The 16,867-nt window shown below is 38.8% G+C and overlaps 1 protein-coding gene across 1 annotated transcript in view; it reads right to left on the minus strand.

Annotated features, from left to right (window-relative positions):
* The window catches only part of WDFY3 (WD repeat and FYVE domain containing 3), a 152,750-nt gene that overhangs the window by 21,558 nt on the left and 114,325 nt on the right, over positions 1–16,867 (minus strand). Inside the window, exons 32-44 of the mRNA XM_058804209.1 lie at positions 15,468–15,703; positions 14,105–14,239; positions 12,827–13,006; positions 10,609–10,842; positions 9,127–9,226; positions 8,281–8,441; positions 7,491–7,720; positions 6,526–6,635; positions 5,483–5,665; positions 4,421–4,578; positions 3,496–3,573; positions 2,544–2,771; positions 1,705–1,758 (exon numbers count right to left, since the gene is read on the minus strand). Of these exons, the coding sequence (XP_058660192.1) occupies positions 1,705–1,758; positions 2,544–2,771; positions 3,496–3,573; positions 4,421–4,578; positions 5,483–5,665; positions 6,526–6,635; positions 7,491–7,720; positions 8,281–8,441; positions 9,127–9,226; positions 10,609–10,842; positions 12,827–13,006; positions 14,105–14,239; positions 15,468–15,703 (2,087 nt within the window). The remainder of the gene's footprint in view (positions 1–1,704; positions 1,759–2,543; positions 2,772–3,495; positions 3,574–4,420; positions 4,579–5,482; positions 5,666–6,525; positions 6,636–7,490; positions 7,721–8,280; positions 8,442–9,126; positions 9,227–10,608; positions 10,843–12,826; positions 13,007–14,104; positions 14,240–15,467; positions 15,704–16,867) is intronic.

A 16,867-nucleotide genomic window follows, 5' to 3' on the forward strand; every position in this document is an offset into this window, starting at 1 on the left:
TGCGTGCTCATATACCAATACAGACAGGAACAGAGACTCTTCAGGAGATCTGATCTGTTGGCTAATTTGCAAGGAGCTATAGAGCCATTTAAGCAAACACAAGGTTGCAGAAAAGCCTGCAGATAAAACTAGAACATGGGGAGTAGGTGTAGCCAGTATGTTATGAACTGTCATAAAAGGCTGGGGTTATTGTGCTTAACACTCATTGCTCAAAAGGCCATTTTATCATCTCTTTACTCCCTACCAACATATGCAGTTTATTTGTTAGCCAGCTGAATTCTCTGTTAGGCAGTAACTTGAACAAAAAATTGCCTCAAGAAGATACAACGATGTGGAAGCTGGTATGAACTAAAAGCACTCAGGGATTGGCTTTAAGTCTCAAAAATTCTTCATTAATTTAGTTGCTTCTTTTCTTCGTAAAGTTTCTGATGGCTTATGGGGAGGAGACCGGCATGAGAATATGCATGTACCTGAAGTAAATATTTGAGCATGGTTTGTACCTTTGTGTGGCGCTTTTGGTCTTTTTTTTGTGGGGTTTTTTTGCCTTGTTGAGTGTTTGTTGTTTTGATTCAGGGTTTTTTTTCCTGTGTGTAATGTTTCCTTCCTCTTTGTCTGATCCAACCTCCATCACAGGGTAATTCTTATGTTCCTCACTTAATTAAGGAAGCAACATTCAGAACAGAAATCAAACTAGCTTTATTGCAAATTGATGCTCAGGATGATAAAGACACTAAGATCAGCAACACAGAAATTTATTATTCAGGTCAAATTGGCTGCTCCCAAAAATCAAAAATTTAAGGCGCTGTAATTAAATTTGCTGACTTATGTTTAACCAATCTTCATGCCTTATCAGCACAAAACATCAGCATTTAAATGATGCTTAAAACATTTGTGGAAACAACTTATGTATAACCTACAAAGAGAAATCCTTTATAGCACTGCTAAGGTGAAGGAATTAAGGAAAACAGTAACAATTCATATTAGATATTCTGTATAATATAATTACTTGCATTTATATGAATTAGATAATTGTAGAAGGAAATTCAAAATGAGTGAATGCACATTACACACTGTACTTAGTGATGGGCAAGACTGCGACTCTAATTAACAGAGAAAGGCACAATATTGAAATGCTTGCAGAGAAGCCACTTCCAAGCATGTCTGCTCTTTTCAAGAAAGTATTCATATTTTTCAAGCAAATGTGTGCATTTTATTAATAGCAAAACAGAGAAGAGTCAGCTAAGACAAAATTAATATTGGCTTTAACAAAAGTCAGCCTTTTAAAGCCCATTATGGACAAAAAGGAGAAAAAACACTCCCCCAGATCCTCTCTTAGAAGGAAACACTTTCTCAGTAAGTGCTTCCAAGCCATGTGTTGCCCATTACTAAATGTGTTCCACTGACCAACAGTTTCAGGTCCCAAAGCCACAACACTCCACACAGTGAGAACAGTGGTAGCACAGCCCAACACAGCCTGTTAGTGTGCAGCAGAGAAGGGAAGGTCTACAGAAAGTTTTATTAGGTGAAGGTTGAGGACAGCACAGTAACATCTTCTAATGTGATTACTGAAAAAACCCTTAGGTCTGGAATTGTTTACTGAAAGAGCAAGTTGAAAGCCAAACGTAGAAGCCTTGTTAAGACTGCCTAACATGCAGAAGTTGTATTTATTTTACATTCTTTCAGTCAGTGTACTTGTTTCTTTACCTTTTGAGGAATGGTATCATCAGATGGCTCAGGAAGTCTGTTTGAGAAGTCAGACTGGAAACAGGGCATCAATTACATAAGCATCAATTACATCAGAGAAAGAACACTTTTGAGAAGAATGTATGATGGCATGTTCTCTACTTCATGTGCATTTGACTGTCACTACAGCTACTGTGTGTCAGACCACAAGCAGGCAAAAATATCTAATAGTTTAAAATTGACAGACTTCAAAGGAGAAAAAAATCCTGCATGCATACACACATGCTTAAAAAGACATAATAAAGACTGCTTCCTTTCTTAAAAGCAGTGTTCCAAAATTAACAGGAACTAACTGCAAAGCTTTCAAAGGACACAAACTTTTCTGCTCCACAGCCCACCTTCATCTTCATGGATTGATGAAAGTACATTTCAGAAGTGCACCCAAACCAAGGCCTGTAGCCCTTTTTTCCTTTTTTTTTTTTTCCAGATCACCTTCTCCACATTATCTAGATTAAGGACAAGAACCCAGACTGAACCTCACACAATAATGGAACTTTCAGTCTCTGGAGGCTTGTGAAGACGCCAGTGCTGTTTGTTGGCAGGATCACTCAGCACACCTCACATGATATTGCAATATATCCAAATTTGCTTGGTTTTGAGCCAAGTGACTCAGTCCCTTCCCTAAATATATCATGAAGAACAACTGGACTTTACCAACCATTTAGGACAGACAGAAGAATATCAGGTCATACCAAAAGAGTAAAACATCTTTCTTAAGAAAAACTTATCAAGGAAAAAAAAAAAAAGGCAGCATTTTGCAACAAGGTGTAATCACCCATCCCAAGCTCCTGAATACTTACCAGCAAGTTTGTTTCCTGCTCAGCCTCGGGCATGTAGGGATACTGAGTATAAAACATGTCATTGCGCACCATCTTCTTCCTCATTCTGCAGGGCCCCTCAGTCATCTCCAGCATCCACTTGTCCAGGTGGGAGCCGATGGGGGGCCCCCAGAGCCCTCGCTCTCGCAGCAACTCGTACTCGATCTGAGACCACTCCTCAGTCACGTATTTCAGGGCGTTCTGCTGACGCTGAGCACAAAGAAATGCATGCAATTTGGAAAATGATTTCAAGAATGAAACCAGATAGGAGCCTTCCTGTCCTTATTTGCACAGGAGAGAGAAGTTCAATGAAGCAAAGTTTGGTGGTCGGGTTTTTGTAAACAAATTGCTTTGAATGACTTGTTTCTCTCAGAGGTTATTTTTAAAGATTTATAGCACATAGCTCAGCAACCAGTGTTGAATGAAATGCCTTTGGGAACAATTGGCAGACACCACAGGGTGGAACAATTTCATTCTGGAAGGCACAGACCAGCCACTTTCTATGGATGACGCCACAAAATTTTCTTTGTGTTACTATGAAAATAGCATTTAGACACAATGCTTTTCCACATTTCCTCTTGTTTTTCTACAATGCTCTAGAAACACAGTGTATTTCCAATCACTCTCTTTTTGTTCCCTGCTTTGGTTTTTTTTACACTTGTAAGGAATTTAAGCTTCTTAAAAAAAATTCACACTTAACATGTGATATTGCTACAAGAATTTTCATCTACAACCAGATCAAAATGAGTTTCGCCATTTGTTTATGTGATTGTACCTAAAAACCCCATAAAAATAACAATTGTGTGGAAACATCCATGCATTTCACCTGTGAGAGCCCAATATTTCACAAGTCTCATACTGAGAAATGGCTTTGGTATAACTTAACAGGCCAAAGTATCAGTGTCAGGTAATTAGCACTGCAAGCCATCCATACCTCCTGGTATTCTTTATACTGCATATCAACCAGGTCCCGAACCACTGCAATGTGAGTAAACATCCACTGGGAAATTTCCTAAGACAAAAACAAGGTGACAAACAGAATAAACAAGAGTTTGTTATGTAAACAAGAGTTTGTTCTTATAAACACGAGTTTGTTTGAATGAAAAGCCTAGGAATACACCACATTGCTAAACTTGCTCACAAAGAATTGTTCCTTAAAATAAACATTTAGAACATTCCCCAACAGATTGGCACTGAGAAAGAGTACTCTTCCCTTCCTCCTTTCAAGTAATATTTTGTGGATGGTGCCTAGTTTGCTGGAAATCCTCAAGACACCCACCCCTCCTCACTTTGTCCCATGATATCTCTGTTTTCATTTATTGCTTCCTCTTCTGATACAACCAGGAACAGTTCCTGTCAGCTCCGTTTGTTAAATTCTTCCCTTTCCCCTTCATTATACTGAGAGCACTGAGAATTCATTCATTTCTCAATTCCACTGACTAATTTTCAGCTCAGAAAGAGAACTAGCAACATATTTTTCCACAAAATTTTTAAGCCCCTCTTTCCAAATTGAGGGCAGAATGGGGAAAAACTCAACACCTGTATCACAGCTTCCATTTCAGTGCAGCATTGCAAACTGAACTTAGAAAACCACAGTCATGAACCAGAGGCAGCTGAGCAGTCTCACCAACAATGAAGGGTTGACTCTCAGCTTAAGGTTACAGATATGCAGATGGACCTACTAAATTAGACACACAGAAGCAAGATGTCCAGTCTGGAGAGTCAAAAAAGGGAAAGAAAACCAAGCATAAGATAATGCTTCACACTGTGCAAGACACCCCCACCTTGGGATATTTACACAAATCCTGAACATACATTGCTGAATTTTAGACTGCATGTTATTTCTTGACAGAAAATACCTGTGTGGAGAGGTTGTGTTTACTCAGCCCACTCTCCTTGCGGTTTCTCCTGGAACCAGTCAGTTTAGAGAGACCAAATCCACTGCTGACTCTTGAAAGTTTGGACTGTGTGGTTGGAACCAAAGCCTCTCCTCTACTGATGCATTTTTTCTCATGAGCTGAAAAACAAAGTATTGGGAGCACTTTTTAGAAGGTTTTTTTTCCCCTCCCCCATTATACTTGTTTTTTTAGATAGAATGACCTTTTCTGTTGCTTCAGAAAAGGTGTAGCTGTACTCAAATGCTTTCTGCAAATATACTGGCCATGAGGGAGATATTGGAAACCTTAACAAACATCAGCCAGGAACACATAGAAAAACAGATACTGCAAAAACAAGTATTCCAGGTTTCCAAATATGTTTTCTTTACATCCAGGTTAACCTCAATTACTTCAGAACTGTGAAATCATCAAATGAGTCACATCTATGGAATTGTAATTTCTGGTGTCTAAACTCTTGCTAATTCAGTCAAGCACCAATTGATCTTTATTACATGGATGCAGAGCTAATTTGCCTGTAACTTGTCCACCAGGATTCCTGGGTCCTTTTTCTCCAGAACTGCTTCCTATGCTGAACATATTTCCTAGCCAAGAATTAGTCATAGCATCACTGCTGCTAGAGGAGGACTGCTCAGCCACCCATTTCCCATCTCATCACCAGACCAAGAGTTTCCAGGCTGCACCCACACATGCTCAAGAGGATCCCCCTACCTGCCTGGTACATCTAATCCTGGGAATGGTAATACAGGTCACCACAATCCAAGGGTTCATGGGGAGGAGCTCAATGCTTCTACCATTGTAACCCACAATATGCTCTTTGCTGACTCAGAAAGGGCCCTGTGCACTGGAGTGTAAGAATATCCTGTTTATGGTCCAGTTTCTGAAGGATTCTGTGTTACACAGTGCCAGTTTATAGAGTATTTACAGCTACAAAAAAGTTGAGCCTATATTAAAACAGCAAGTTAACAGAGTTTATGCTGAGAAAATCCACCCTTCAGGACAGACAAATCCTCAGTCAGGACTTACCCAAATGGTTTTGCCAACACTTTAAACTCGCTTCCTCAATGAAAGGTCTGGCAACAGTTATATCCACTTGGCCACGATCATTGACAGGGAGTGTCACTTTGAAAACTTCTTCCAAAACCTGTTTCTTACTGTGGATCAGCTCTGTCCACACTCTGTTTATGGCTTTTAAAAGAAGCTGGCGACCTGCATAAGTACAAGATCACAAACAGCAAGCTCTCTACAGTGCTCATAGCGCTGACATTTTTACAGTAAGGAAATTAATAATTTCTATGATTACACTGTAGTTTCTCCCCCCCTTGCATGATGTGTGAAATGCCTTTGGCCAGAGTGCCTGTTTTTGCCATTATGTATGCTATCAGAAAGTCCAACAATTAATTTTGGTAGTTTTTTCTCTGGGAATTCGAAACACTGGCTCTGATTAGTTGTGACTCATCTCCCACACCCATCTATTAACAAAATGAGACTGAAAAAACCTTATAGGAGTCTGTGTCTATAAATATATATATAATTCTTATACAATTCTATACATACATTGTGCTTCATCATTTTTACATATAACGTGTGCCTAAGTACCTGTGTCAATATTAAATACACACATTTAAGAATCACTGAATACTTTCTTCCATAGCAAGTTCATAAATTTCCTTTGAGCAAAAGACGATAAGCATACCACAAAATAGTAGCTGTATAGTTTATCCCATATATTTCTTATCTTAAAATGAGCCACTTCTATTGCATTTAAAACAGTGCACATAAAACTGCCTTTCTAATTCTGGAGAATGTCCAGAAAACAATGAAGAGCTCTTACTATTTTAACAAAACATGTATTAATCCTCAATGTGTCTATCTTGGTACTTCCAAGAGTCTTTTCATCTATTTTTAATGTAATTTTATACACACACAGCCCCAATTACTCCAGAGAGTAACTGGGTAACACACACATACCACAAGACCCTGCCCTGGGTCACCAGGGTAAAAGATTAGTGATGACAATACAAAACTGGCATTATGAGAGATCTGTGGCTTTGTCATTCTCAGATTACCTTCACTGACATCTTGACTGTAGACTCCATCTGGTTCTATATCAGAGGGGATCATAATGTGCCACGTTGTCATCCTGGCTTCTGCTTCCAATCCAAACCCATCAACATTGCTACAAAGACACAATGGATTAACAATCATCAGAATAAAAAGACACAAAAACCCAAGCCAAGATGAAGCATTTGATTTTGTATCAGATTCACAAAGTTTAATACACACTACTACAGCAAAGCATCTTCACTTCTGTCCATTTGAGTTCTGACAATTTGTGGTCACAAGCTGAACTGAAGGTTTATGAAGAGATGATGTGCCACAGATATTGGTGTCACTAGCAGAAGATGGTGATATTTGAAGAAACACAAAACAGACGAGGTCAGAAACGGAGAACACTGGGGTTTGATGACTGTTACTAAGTATCCTTGGATGAAACACAAGTTGCGGCTCTTCTTGGAAAGAACAAATGAAAATGCCAGGCTGGCATTTGCAGCAATGCAGGAAAGGAGGTGTCTACAGCATTTGTCATGGATGCCTGATTTAATGCATGACTGGCCTTACTGAATGCTATACAGAACAAATACCAAGATATTGAACTTGTATGGAATGATTCAACAGACAGTAAATCCAGTGACAGGACTCTCTGACTATTAATTACCTAGCACCAGTTCTTCCTTCTATCTTTAAAACATTTCAATTTATAAAAGGTCAACAACGAAATAGCTGGATAAACACATTTGTCAGTATTTAAAATACCTCTACAACAGGAGATAAAAATGTTCTCTATTTTCAGGATCTTCAAATCTAATTTTGTCTCAAAATGAATTTCTTAAGCTTGCTTGCAACTCACTGGCTGGAAAATTATAAACAGCCCTCCAAAATTTGCTGACTTATTTGCAAGATGAGTAAAAAGGGGTCATTTTAGTACTTCCCTGCCCTGGCTGTGGACTGCTCTTCTGCCTGACATATTTACCTTCCCACATGAAGATTAATCAAGCAGTGAGCTAGGCAGCTGATGAATTCCTGATCATGATTTCCAGGTCCCAAAATTAAGTTCCTGTTTACAGTAAGGACCCTTAGGGAATCAAGGAGAGCCACTTGCTGAGGAACAGTTTTGTGTGCTCTTGAGAACTGATACAGGATGGTTCTGTTCAGGCAGTGATAAATGGCATCCAGCGAGAGTCCCTGAGATCTTCTTTTTGACTAATGGGAAGTAAAAAAAACATGATCAGAAGTAGCAGCAACTCATTTTACTGGCACACAACTTCCCTTGAACTGATCCAAGCTCATTTTCCAGAATTAGCATTTTACTGTAAGTGTCAATTCCATTAATTTCAAGGACTAAAATGACATTAATGATTAAACACCTAGAATTTTAACATCTATAAAGATGCTGCTGATTTCTAACAGTAAGTCTTCTAACAATTTCCAATAAAAGTGTGTGAGGAAGGTCCCCAAAAATATCAACGTGAATTTAAGGAGCTTCTCAAAATTCATGTGAGGCATATTTCATTGTTTATTTTGGGGAGATTTCTAAAAAATAATGTGATCTGAGAGCAGTTCTTACTCAATTGCTCTTCACAGAAAGATGTGCTAAGAAAGCTCTGTAAAGAGAGAGTGAGCCTGAGAAAGAAAAGCATATTCTGTGCTCTTCCCAAACATGTATCACTCTCAGATTGTTTAGTGGCATCACTCCATGCATTTCCACATAATCTACAAAAATGGTTTTTCAGGCAGGGTAATACAACAAAAAGCCCTGTTACCTGTGCAATGAGCTGGATTATGAAGTCCACAAGAAGCTTGGATTCTTTGTTGAACATGCCCTGCCAAAGCTTATCTACCACACGCTGTGTAAAATAAAACACATTGTTCACCAGCACTTGGTAGCTTCCTCCACTTGTTATAGGCAGAGATGCATCTTCACCTAGGTAATAAAATCCCAAAGTTTTCTACATTTATCAAATAACTCCATCTGCATAAATACATTCACATTAGTTTATGCTTTCTAGACTTCCATAAAAGAGAAAGAGATTCAATGAAAGCTAAAACCTCGTGGCTTCCCTACAATAGGACTTTCCCTTTGATGTAAGCAACTGCAGCTCTGAACTTTTATTTTATCTTTTAAAAAATCATTCTGGAGTTTTAAAACATGATTCTGGATTTGTTTTATTAATGCACTGCACCCACAGGGAGACTGTGGGTCTTATTATTAAATTAAATTTATTAAATTACTGCTGTGGCAAGAAATGGTGAGCCTTACAAGGAAGTCTGAACAGAAATGCATACAGTTCCTTATGACACCTGGGATGGAGGCAGAGCAGCCCAAGAGCTCCTGGGAAGTCCAGCAAGTCACCATGAAATGTGACTGGACTCCTTAAGCCATATAGTTGTTGTGAATAACTTATTTTACAGCTTTGGCACAATCAAGATAGGGAGGGAACATGCAAGCACATCAACACCATTTACACATTAAAGGAAAGGAAAGGGCAGGGGAAAAAAATTAAGATGATCAAGGTGCAACAAAACAGACCACCAAAAAAGAAAAAGGTCACAGAATCAAAACCCGGTGTCCTGATCAAGAGATTGACTATTAAACTTTCCTATATTACCCAATAAAACATCAGCTGCAAGTAGGTGATCCATCACTCCATCCAAAACATATGTCTGAAACTCCTTCTGCTGGGTTCGTGTTGATCTTTCAGGAGAAGCCTAAAAAATGATATTAAAATAATATTAAGATAATTAATATCTCTGAACAAAAAAGAGGGAGAGGGATGGTGTTCTGCATTATTTCCTTTTCCCTCAGCTCCCATGAACTACATTTTTTTTCCTCTTAACATTCAGTCTCAAGTAAAAAGTTTTGGCTTTATCAAAAATCTAAGCATGCACATCGAGTATACACTGGCTGCATGCAGACTTGCAAAGCAGGCATTATTCCTTTTTAAATCCAGGAAATTTATCTTCTGCCATAACAGGTACTGGAAAAGAACACATACTGAAAAGGTACATGAAACTCTCCACTATAAACATATGTTCAACCTGTGACTTTTTTCAGTTGACACAAGTCACCTCCTTCAGTAAACAATGAGCAAATGATCAAACGTTAAAGTTGCAGAAAGAGAAATAACAGTAAGTCTGGCAGCGTGTACCTACCTAATCCTATTTATGCTAATGGGCAAGTAACACTGACAAGTGATAACAAGTTAAAAGAGCTGTGAAGAACTGCAGTCACTTGAACATGACCTCAAATATGCGCCTGGGTTTGTGCATAACTGACATCTTCTGACATTTCATTTGTTTTTGCTTTGTGACAGCAAAGAGGGGCCCAACTGCCCCAGGAAACTTGTTAGGAAATATACAAGCATGCAAGTATGGCCCAAAATTCCTGCAGCTTTCAAAAAACTTCAGGGAGACTCAGCAACACATAAGGTGAGGTAACTAAGAGGTAGATCAAGGTGAATGAGAAGTGATGTGAACATTTCAAAATGTACTGTCTGAAGGTGTAGGCAGTTAAACAGTAACTGAACTCCTCACCTCCCTGCCTCACCTCATTAGCAGGACAATGCTTTCTTCAAGTGTCATGAACTTCAGAAGTTGATTTACAGCAAGACAACACAGTTATTTTGTGAGGTTTTATAGTATATGATCCCATATGTCTTTTTATCTAACTGATACTATCTATGGCACAATTTCTTTTTATCTAATACAAACAGAACGGAAACCCTAATTTCTGCAGAGGTTTTAAATTTTCAACAAAGTCAATAGAGATGTCATGGTTGGAAAGGTGCTTAACCACTGAATCATACTCCACAAAATAAAACTTGAAGAAAGCTTCTTATGCTGGTTTTCCAAGCCATTAAAGAAAGGTTTTCCAAGCCATCAAAGAAAGGTGAACAAGCTACTCTTTATGAAACATTAGTGCTTCTTCTTTTTTTCCACTCTTACTTCATGACAATTCCACTGAATCTCTGGTCATCACTAGCCTAACTTTGTAAGGCAATAGAAGAAAAAACATTTTAGGAAAATAAGGTGTCACAACTAAGCTCAAACAACAAAACCAAACTAAAACACAAACCATAATGAAATTGTACCTCTAGCAGAAGGTCTACCAGTGGAGTCTGTTTGCTGGCTGGTGTGAGACATAGGTTATCAATGATCATCACACGCATGAAGTCAAACACAAACTTCTTGGCAGGGTGGTTGGTCAGGTAGGTCTTGGTGCCCACATTGCAGTATTCTGATTGGCTCCTGTTCATGCCAGAATCAGCTGCAAAGGCTTTAAACTCTTCAGCTGGGGACCCAACTTCGTCATCGAGATCAGTGACCTGTAAAAACCAGCATGTTAAAACTGCAGATATCAGCTAATTAATGGCAGTTTCTTCACTTCTCTATTCTTTGCTTGTCTTTCTAAAGGTATTTCACTGCACATTTTGCTTCTTAAGAAGCCTTTTTAGAAAATTATGATGTTCAGAATCAGTTCTCCAATATGGAAACATCCAGTTTTGGATTCTCAAGGCAAATGATGATCTGGAATGTGTTACATTTCATGCTCCCTGACCAACAGAATTGGATGAATTCTAGATACTTGGCAAAAATAAATGTTGTCATTGAAAAAAAAAAAAAAAAAGAAGAAAAAGAAAAGTTTTGAAAAAGTTATTAACTAAAGCTGTTAAAATAAAATCAAGACAGAAGCCAACTAAAAAAGGCCATCAAGCTTATATAACATAAAATAAAAAAGGAACTGAGCCTTTTTTTTTTCTTTTAATACAATACCTTCATCAGAGTGCAGTTATGGGTAAGCCGGTTTCCCAAAAATCTCTAAAAGAAGAAGAAAAAAAAAAGGGTCTCCACAGCTTTCCCATTTCTGATGAACAGAAACCTTGAAAGGCTAGCTCTTAAAGAGGACTGTAACAAAAGCACAAACAGTAATGAAAGCTGTCAAATCCAGAAGACTGACTCTTTCTATGCAACTCCCTTCCATAAATGAAAGAGGAGACAATATGATTTCCCTCAACAGGCTTCTTGCATCGCCAGCTTACATGTCAAGTAATCAAATGTTTTGAACATTTGGTCTGCTTTAGCAGGAGAGTGTTTTCAACAAATTAAGAGAAGCCCAAATATGTATTCCTTCTATTTTTAAGAGCAATCTCAGAAAAGCTGAAAGACCTTTAAAAAAGTTAAGAATCTTCTCTCAAGGCTGAATTTAAATTATAATGTTTTGTTGCAGAAATCTGGCTGTGATTCAGCTATTTCACCAGGCACTGATGAGTGCTACACATTTGGGCAAACAGAAACACAGGAGGAGTAAATCTATTTGGAGTGAAGAGCACCCTCAAACAGCAAAGAGTTCAAGTTGCCAGGCAGCAACACAGAATTTCAAGGGATCTAGCAGTTAAAGCCTGCTTAGAGACACAAGGCTCCTCTAAAAACTCTGCACAGGTAAATGCCAAATCAGCATTACCAGTTTGTAAGTGGAACTTTTTTTGAGAGAGCAAGTTCCTAGTATGTACTTGAAATAAAAGTTTAACAAAAAAGCAAAAAAGCCCATGTCTTTATGAGAGACTCACCAGCAGGCACTGTTAAAAATTGGTCTCCCACTTTTATTGACAACAAAATAATAGCACACCACAAGTTATTACTTCCTGAAGGTTTTTATCATACTCTCCATAGTTCTAGCATTTGGCAACTGCTAGACTAATTATCCTTCCATGTTCTTAATAAAATTACTTTTAGATGCTGGCTAACAATATCTGTTTTTTTTTCCTTTCCATTCATATTCTAGAAATAGTATAATTTGAAAATGACACTAGGCTCAAAGAAAACTTCAGCCAGCAATGCAAACAAAGTTGAATTCACACCCTCTCTTGGCTTGAGCTCAGTAGTTTCAGGAAATACAAGAACACTGCTTTGTGGTTAAGCCACAAAACCAGAAATAGAAATGGGAAATGTGAGGAAAAAGAGGTTTTAGGTTTCATCACATCCTCCAGAGCAGAGGGCTGACGGTCTCTTTTGCTTGTGTAAATTTGAGCTAGCATTTTTCATTTGATTGAAAATGATGTCCTCTAGAAAACAAGCAAACAGTTTATTGCCCCTAAAATGCTGATTCTGATGTCCCTGCACAACTGCCCTGCAGTTTAACACACTCTTCTATCAGATCCACAACCCAAGTACAAAAGATCCAGCTCAGCCCTGATGATGACCTCTTGTGCAAGTGAGTAGAGCTTTATCTTGGTGCGACTGGTAATTGATAAATCCTCAAAAGCAAAACTCATGTGAAAAATAAAAAAGGCAAGCAGCTGGATTTCCTACCATCTCCGAGTATGGTCGGATGTTGAAAGGAAACACTGTTGCTGCCAGCGCACACAGGAACTCTGGACTCATCCACAGGGAAATGAGGTCAGGTACATTGTGATACAGATACCGAAAGAACTGCATCAGGGTGACTGGATACTCCCGAAGCCAAGAGCCTTCTTCCTCTGACTGCCAGGGCTGGGTTGGGAAACAAACACCAGATTAGCACAGACTGCAGCACTTGAATACTCGCTCCAGAAAGGAAGAGCACGCTTTCAAGCACTTCTCAAACAAGAGACCAACAGCATTTTACAGCACATCATTGACCATAAGCTAAAACGTGTGCCCTGTCATGTAATGACTCAGAAATATTGGCAAACATGACCAGACTGAAGCCAACCCCAAATGTGACGGCACAGTTGAACATGCCTGGTGTCAGCACACAAGTCACAGCACATGTCTCTGAGCATGTCTGAAGTGTATCCAAACAGGTGAGGACCAAACACAATGGTCGGTCACCAGCAGAGAGACAGAACATGTGACAACAGGAATGGGTTCTGCAGCAGGTAGACTTGTCCAGAAGATGCTTCTGGACATGTTACCTTGGGAGAAATATGCAAGCAATAGAGCATATCACAAACACATGATGATCCAACAGGTGACAACCAAACAGGTGCTGCTTTTCAAGCACTACAGGAGGCAATTCTCAGCAGATAACACATTCTGGCTTCAAGGAAATAAATAATTTTCCCACTGAGAAACCAACTTTCCCTACTCTTGACATTAGATTCAAAGATGAGAGGATGACACATTTCTCTGGCAGTAAATTAATCTCTTCTGGCATGGGGCTATTCATAGTCAGGGACTTCTCTGTATGGGGAAGGTTCATGAACGAAATCTGCAACTCACAAAGCTCTGAGCAGATGGGATACAGAGTCTCAAACATTCTCCCATGATGTTAATTGGGAAAGAAAGGGAATAATCTCTGACAAGGACATTGTATTCTTCTGCTTTCTTGTTTCATTTTAACTGTAGCTAAACAGAAAGCTCAGCCTTTTTGTGGAAAAACAGTGATAATTTTGTGGCCACTAATATTTCTACAGATACAGGGAAAAAAAGTAACATAGAAAAACTCAAGAAAATTACACTTTCCACCCAAGTATTACAAGACTAACTCACAGGCAATTTTTGTCATGATACTAACAAAAACTTGACCTTTCTAATTTGGTTTTTAACCATGTGGAAAACTTGAACAACACAGTATACTGAAATACAAGCAAAATTTCCAATGCTTACAGAATTCAGCATGCTCCTCAGCATTCCCAGTAACAAGAAGGCAGCTTCTGTGCAAACACTGTGTATTGAGGAGGTAACAGTGCCACAGGAGGCAGGAACTCCAAATATGAATGTCCAAATGGAGTCTAAATCAAACTGCAAGAGGTGAAAGAGAAGACATGAAATGATCCTTTTCTCCTGGACAATTGTATACTGCTTTTTATTACAGATACAATATACTCATTTTGCAGTAGATAAAAAATTAGTTTACATCCTCCAAACTTAATCATCAAACGCAATATGAAGGTCACATGTCACTGAAGAAAATTTCTTTTAACCATAAGCTAATGAAACTGCAACTCTCTTCTCACTTTTTCTCACTTCTCATAAAGTATGCATATGTTTTCAAACAAAAGAATTGTCAGCACACGTGCCACACAATCAACTTAGTTGACCAACATGCAGCAGTAAAACCCACATGGTATTCCGTAGAAAAAAAATGAACAACACAAACAAATCAAGTTGTATTTTCCAGCAAGTCTAAATAATTAAATCAATTAAAAATAAAAAGGAACCAAGCGTCCACCTCTAGCATTAAGAGTGCTGCCAAGTAGTTGAATTTAGTTTCACTTTAACAGTGTCATACTTCAGTGCTGTAGGCAGAGGAGTGAGTTTCATGCCTCTACCTCATGATAGCAGAGTACTGAATGTGTGCCAAGTATTCCTCTTGAGAAAGAAGGCAGTCATCTTCTGGTTTGAAGTTTTACTTTTCAGTTCTCACTGATAATGATGTCAGCACTGCACCCATTCTAAATAGGCACCCTGTCTATCTAGAATGGAGTGTGTGGCTTTTCTTCCCTGGGGTTTCCTAGGCCTGTTGTAGGTCATATAGTATCTATTCACTTCAAAAAAGCCCAAAATAACCTGTTCAGAATAAGAACAATCAACATTTTTCAGCAACAACTGAGTTGTCTCCCTACAAAACCACAGAGACTTTCTGAAATAAAAGCAACATTGTTTTGCTTGTAACCTGTGAACTCTCTTTAAGATAGCAACTGCCCACTTCTTAAACAAAAAAAAACCAAAAAACCCACCTCACAACCAAAGCAAGTAAGTAAAAGGTTATGTTCCCTTCAGTGCCCACAGCATGCCAGCTTGAACTAAGGATCTACTTCTCATTTGACCCCAAAATGGACCAGAGTGACACCAGTGATGGCTAAGCCACAGCAGGCTGGCTTCTACATACTCCCAACCCAAAGGGCTTAGCACTAAACACCACATCATGGCAGTGAGTCAGCTGCAGAGAAGGAAAGGGCCTGGTTAATTCATTATTTTCTTTCACGACAGACAGAATTGCATTCACATCTTACTGGATAATCCCTACCTTGGCACCCTGATTACACTGGCTGCTGATGACAGGCGCACTGACCTGCAGGTTTTCAGGCAGCTCAGTGACTGGCTGCTGCAGGAAAAGGGCCATGAGGAGGAAATAGAGTGCAGGCACGTTGGTGTGCTTTGGGAGAAGGGACTGCAGGACGGGGAAGCCTGGGAAGTGGCAAGCATCCCGGTTAATCTCCCGCACTGTCGATCTGCCACCAGCACTCCGGCCAACATTGAACCCTGGGGGAGAAAACAAGGCACAAAGCAACAAGGTTAAGGGGGAACTACCGGTGAGGACCCTTCTTGCTCAACCTGGTGAGATTAAAAGGGAACCTACTCAGAAACTAATGATGTACAGAACAAACATGCACATAAGTCTATCACACAAGACACCATTCTGCTTCAGATGTCTCATTTTTTTTAAACAATTAAAAAATAAAGGAAATTACTGCTTTCCAGTACCACATAGATGACTGTTCCATACAGACTGCTTAATATAATTGCTTACACAACATCCATTTTCTGGCTGTAACCATAACTTCTGACTTTTAAAACACCAAGGTTTCTGAAAACAGGTATTTTGCTGGCTGAGAGCGAAATATCACCTTAATCTCAGTTACAGATTTACATAATGAAGCAGCAACCCATGGTCCATTTAAGTCAACGGGCAGCTAATTTGTGTCCAGAGAAGTCTCACAGACATTTTGTTTCAGATATTTTGTTAATGATTAATCAGCTGGTAGTAAGTCTTAAACAGCCTTATTTTATTTAAGTGCTGCCAGAACCACTTTTTGTGACCATGCTTCTACCTATGTATTTCAACTTCCTACTTAAAGGAAAAAAAAATACACTGGGTGGCAAAAGCACTTATTTTCAAGCAAAGAAAGAAGCAGGAAGACAGGTCAGTCTCCACATCAGCACTATGAGACATTGGTTTGACACTGCCAGTGGTCAGATAGTTTTTCTGAGGCTCAAATACAGATACACTTTCCACCAGAAACTGACTTTTTAAACAGAAAACCTCTATCAGGAATCAAATTAATGAAATCTATGCTACACAGCTGCAGAAATTCCATCAATAACCTTCAACAAAATTCATCATACTTGGTTTCATGAGAAATCTTGGAGCCAGTATGTTATGATTTCTTAAAAAACACAGCATACAAAAATTAGATTATCTGTCACTATCAGGTTATGAGACTCAAGTTTAAAAATATCTTTTTCACCATGGCCTAGTTTGGATATAACTGAAGTGATAGTATAATAGGAAAAACAGTGAAACTTGAAAAATACTTTCAAATGTAATTGTAAATCAAAATCTTACTTAGAAAGATTTTGTGACTGAAGGAAATGCTAATGATATTGGACATTTTAAGTACATACTGAATAAAGAATGGTTTACTC

The sequence above is a fragment of the Ammospiza caudacuta genome, chromosome 4, assembly GCF_027887145.1.
Source record: "Ammospiza caudacuta isolate bAmmCau1 chromosome 4, bAmmCau1.pri, whole genome shotgun sequence".
In the NCBI taxonomy this organism is placed as follows: domain Eukaryota; kingdom Metazoa; phylum Chordata; class Aves; order Passeriformes; family Passerellidae; genus Ammospiza; species Ammospiza caudacuta.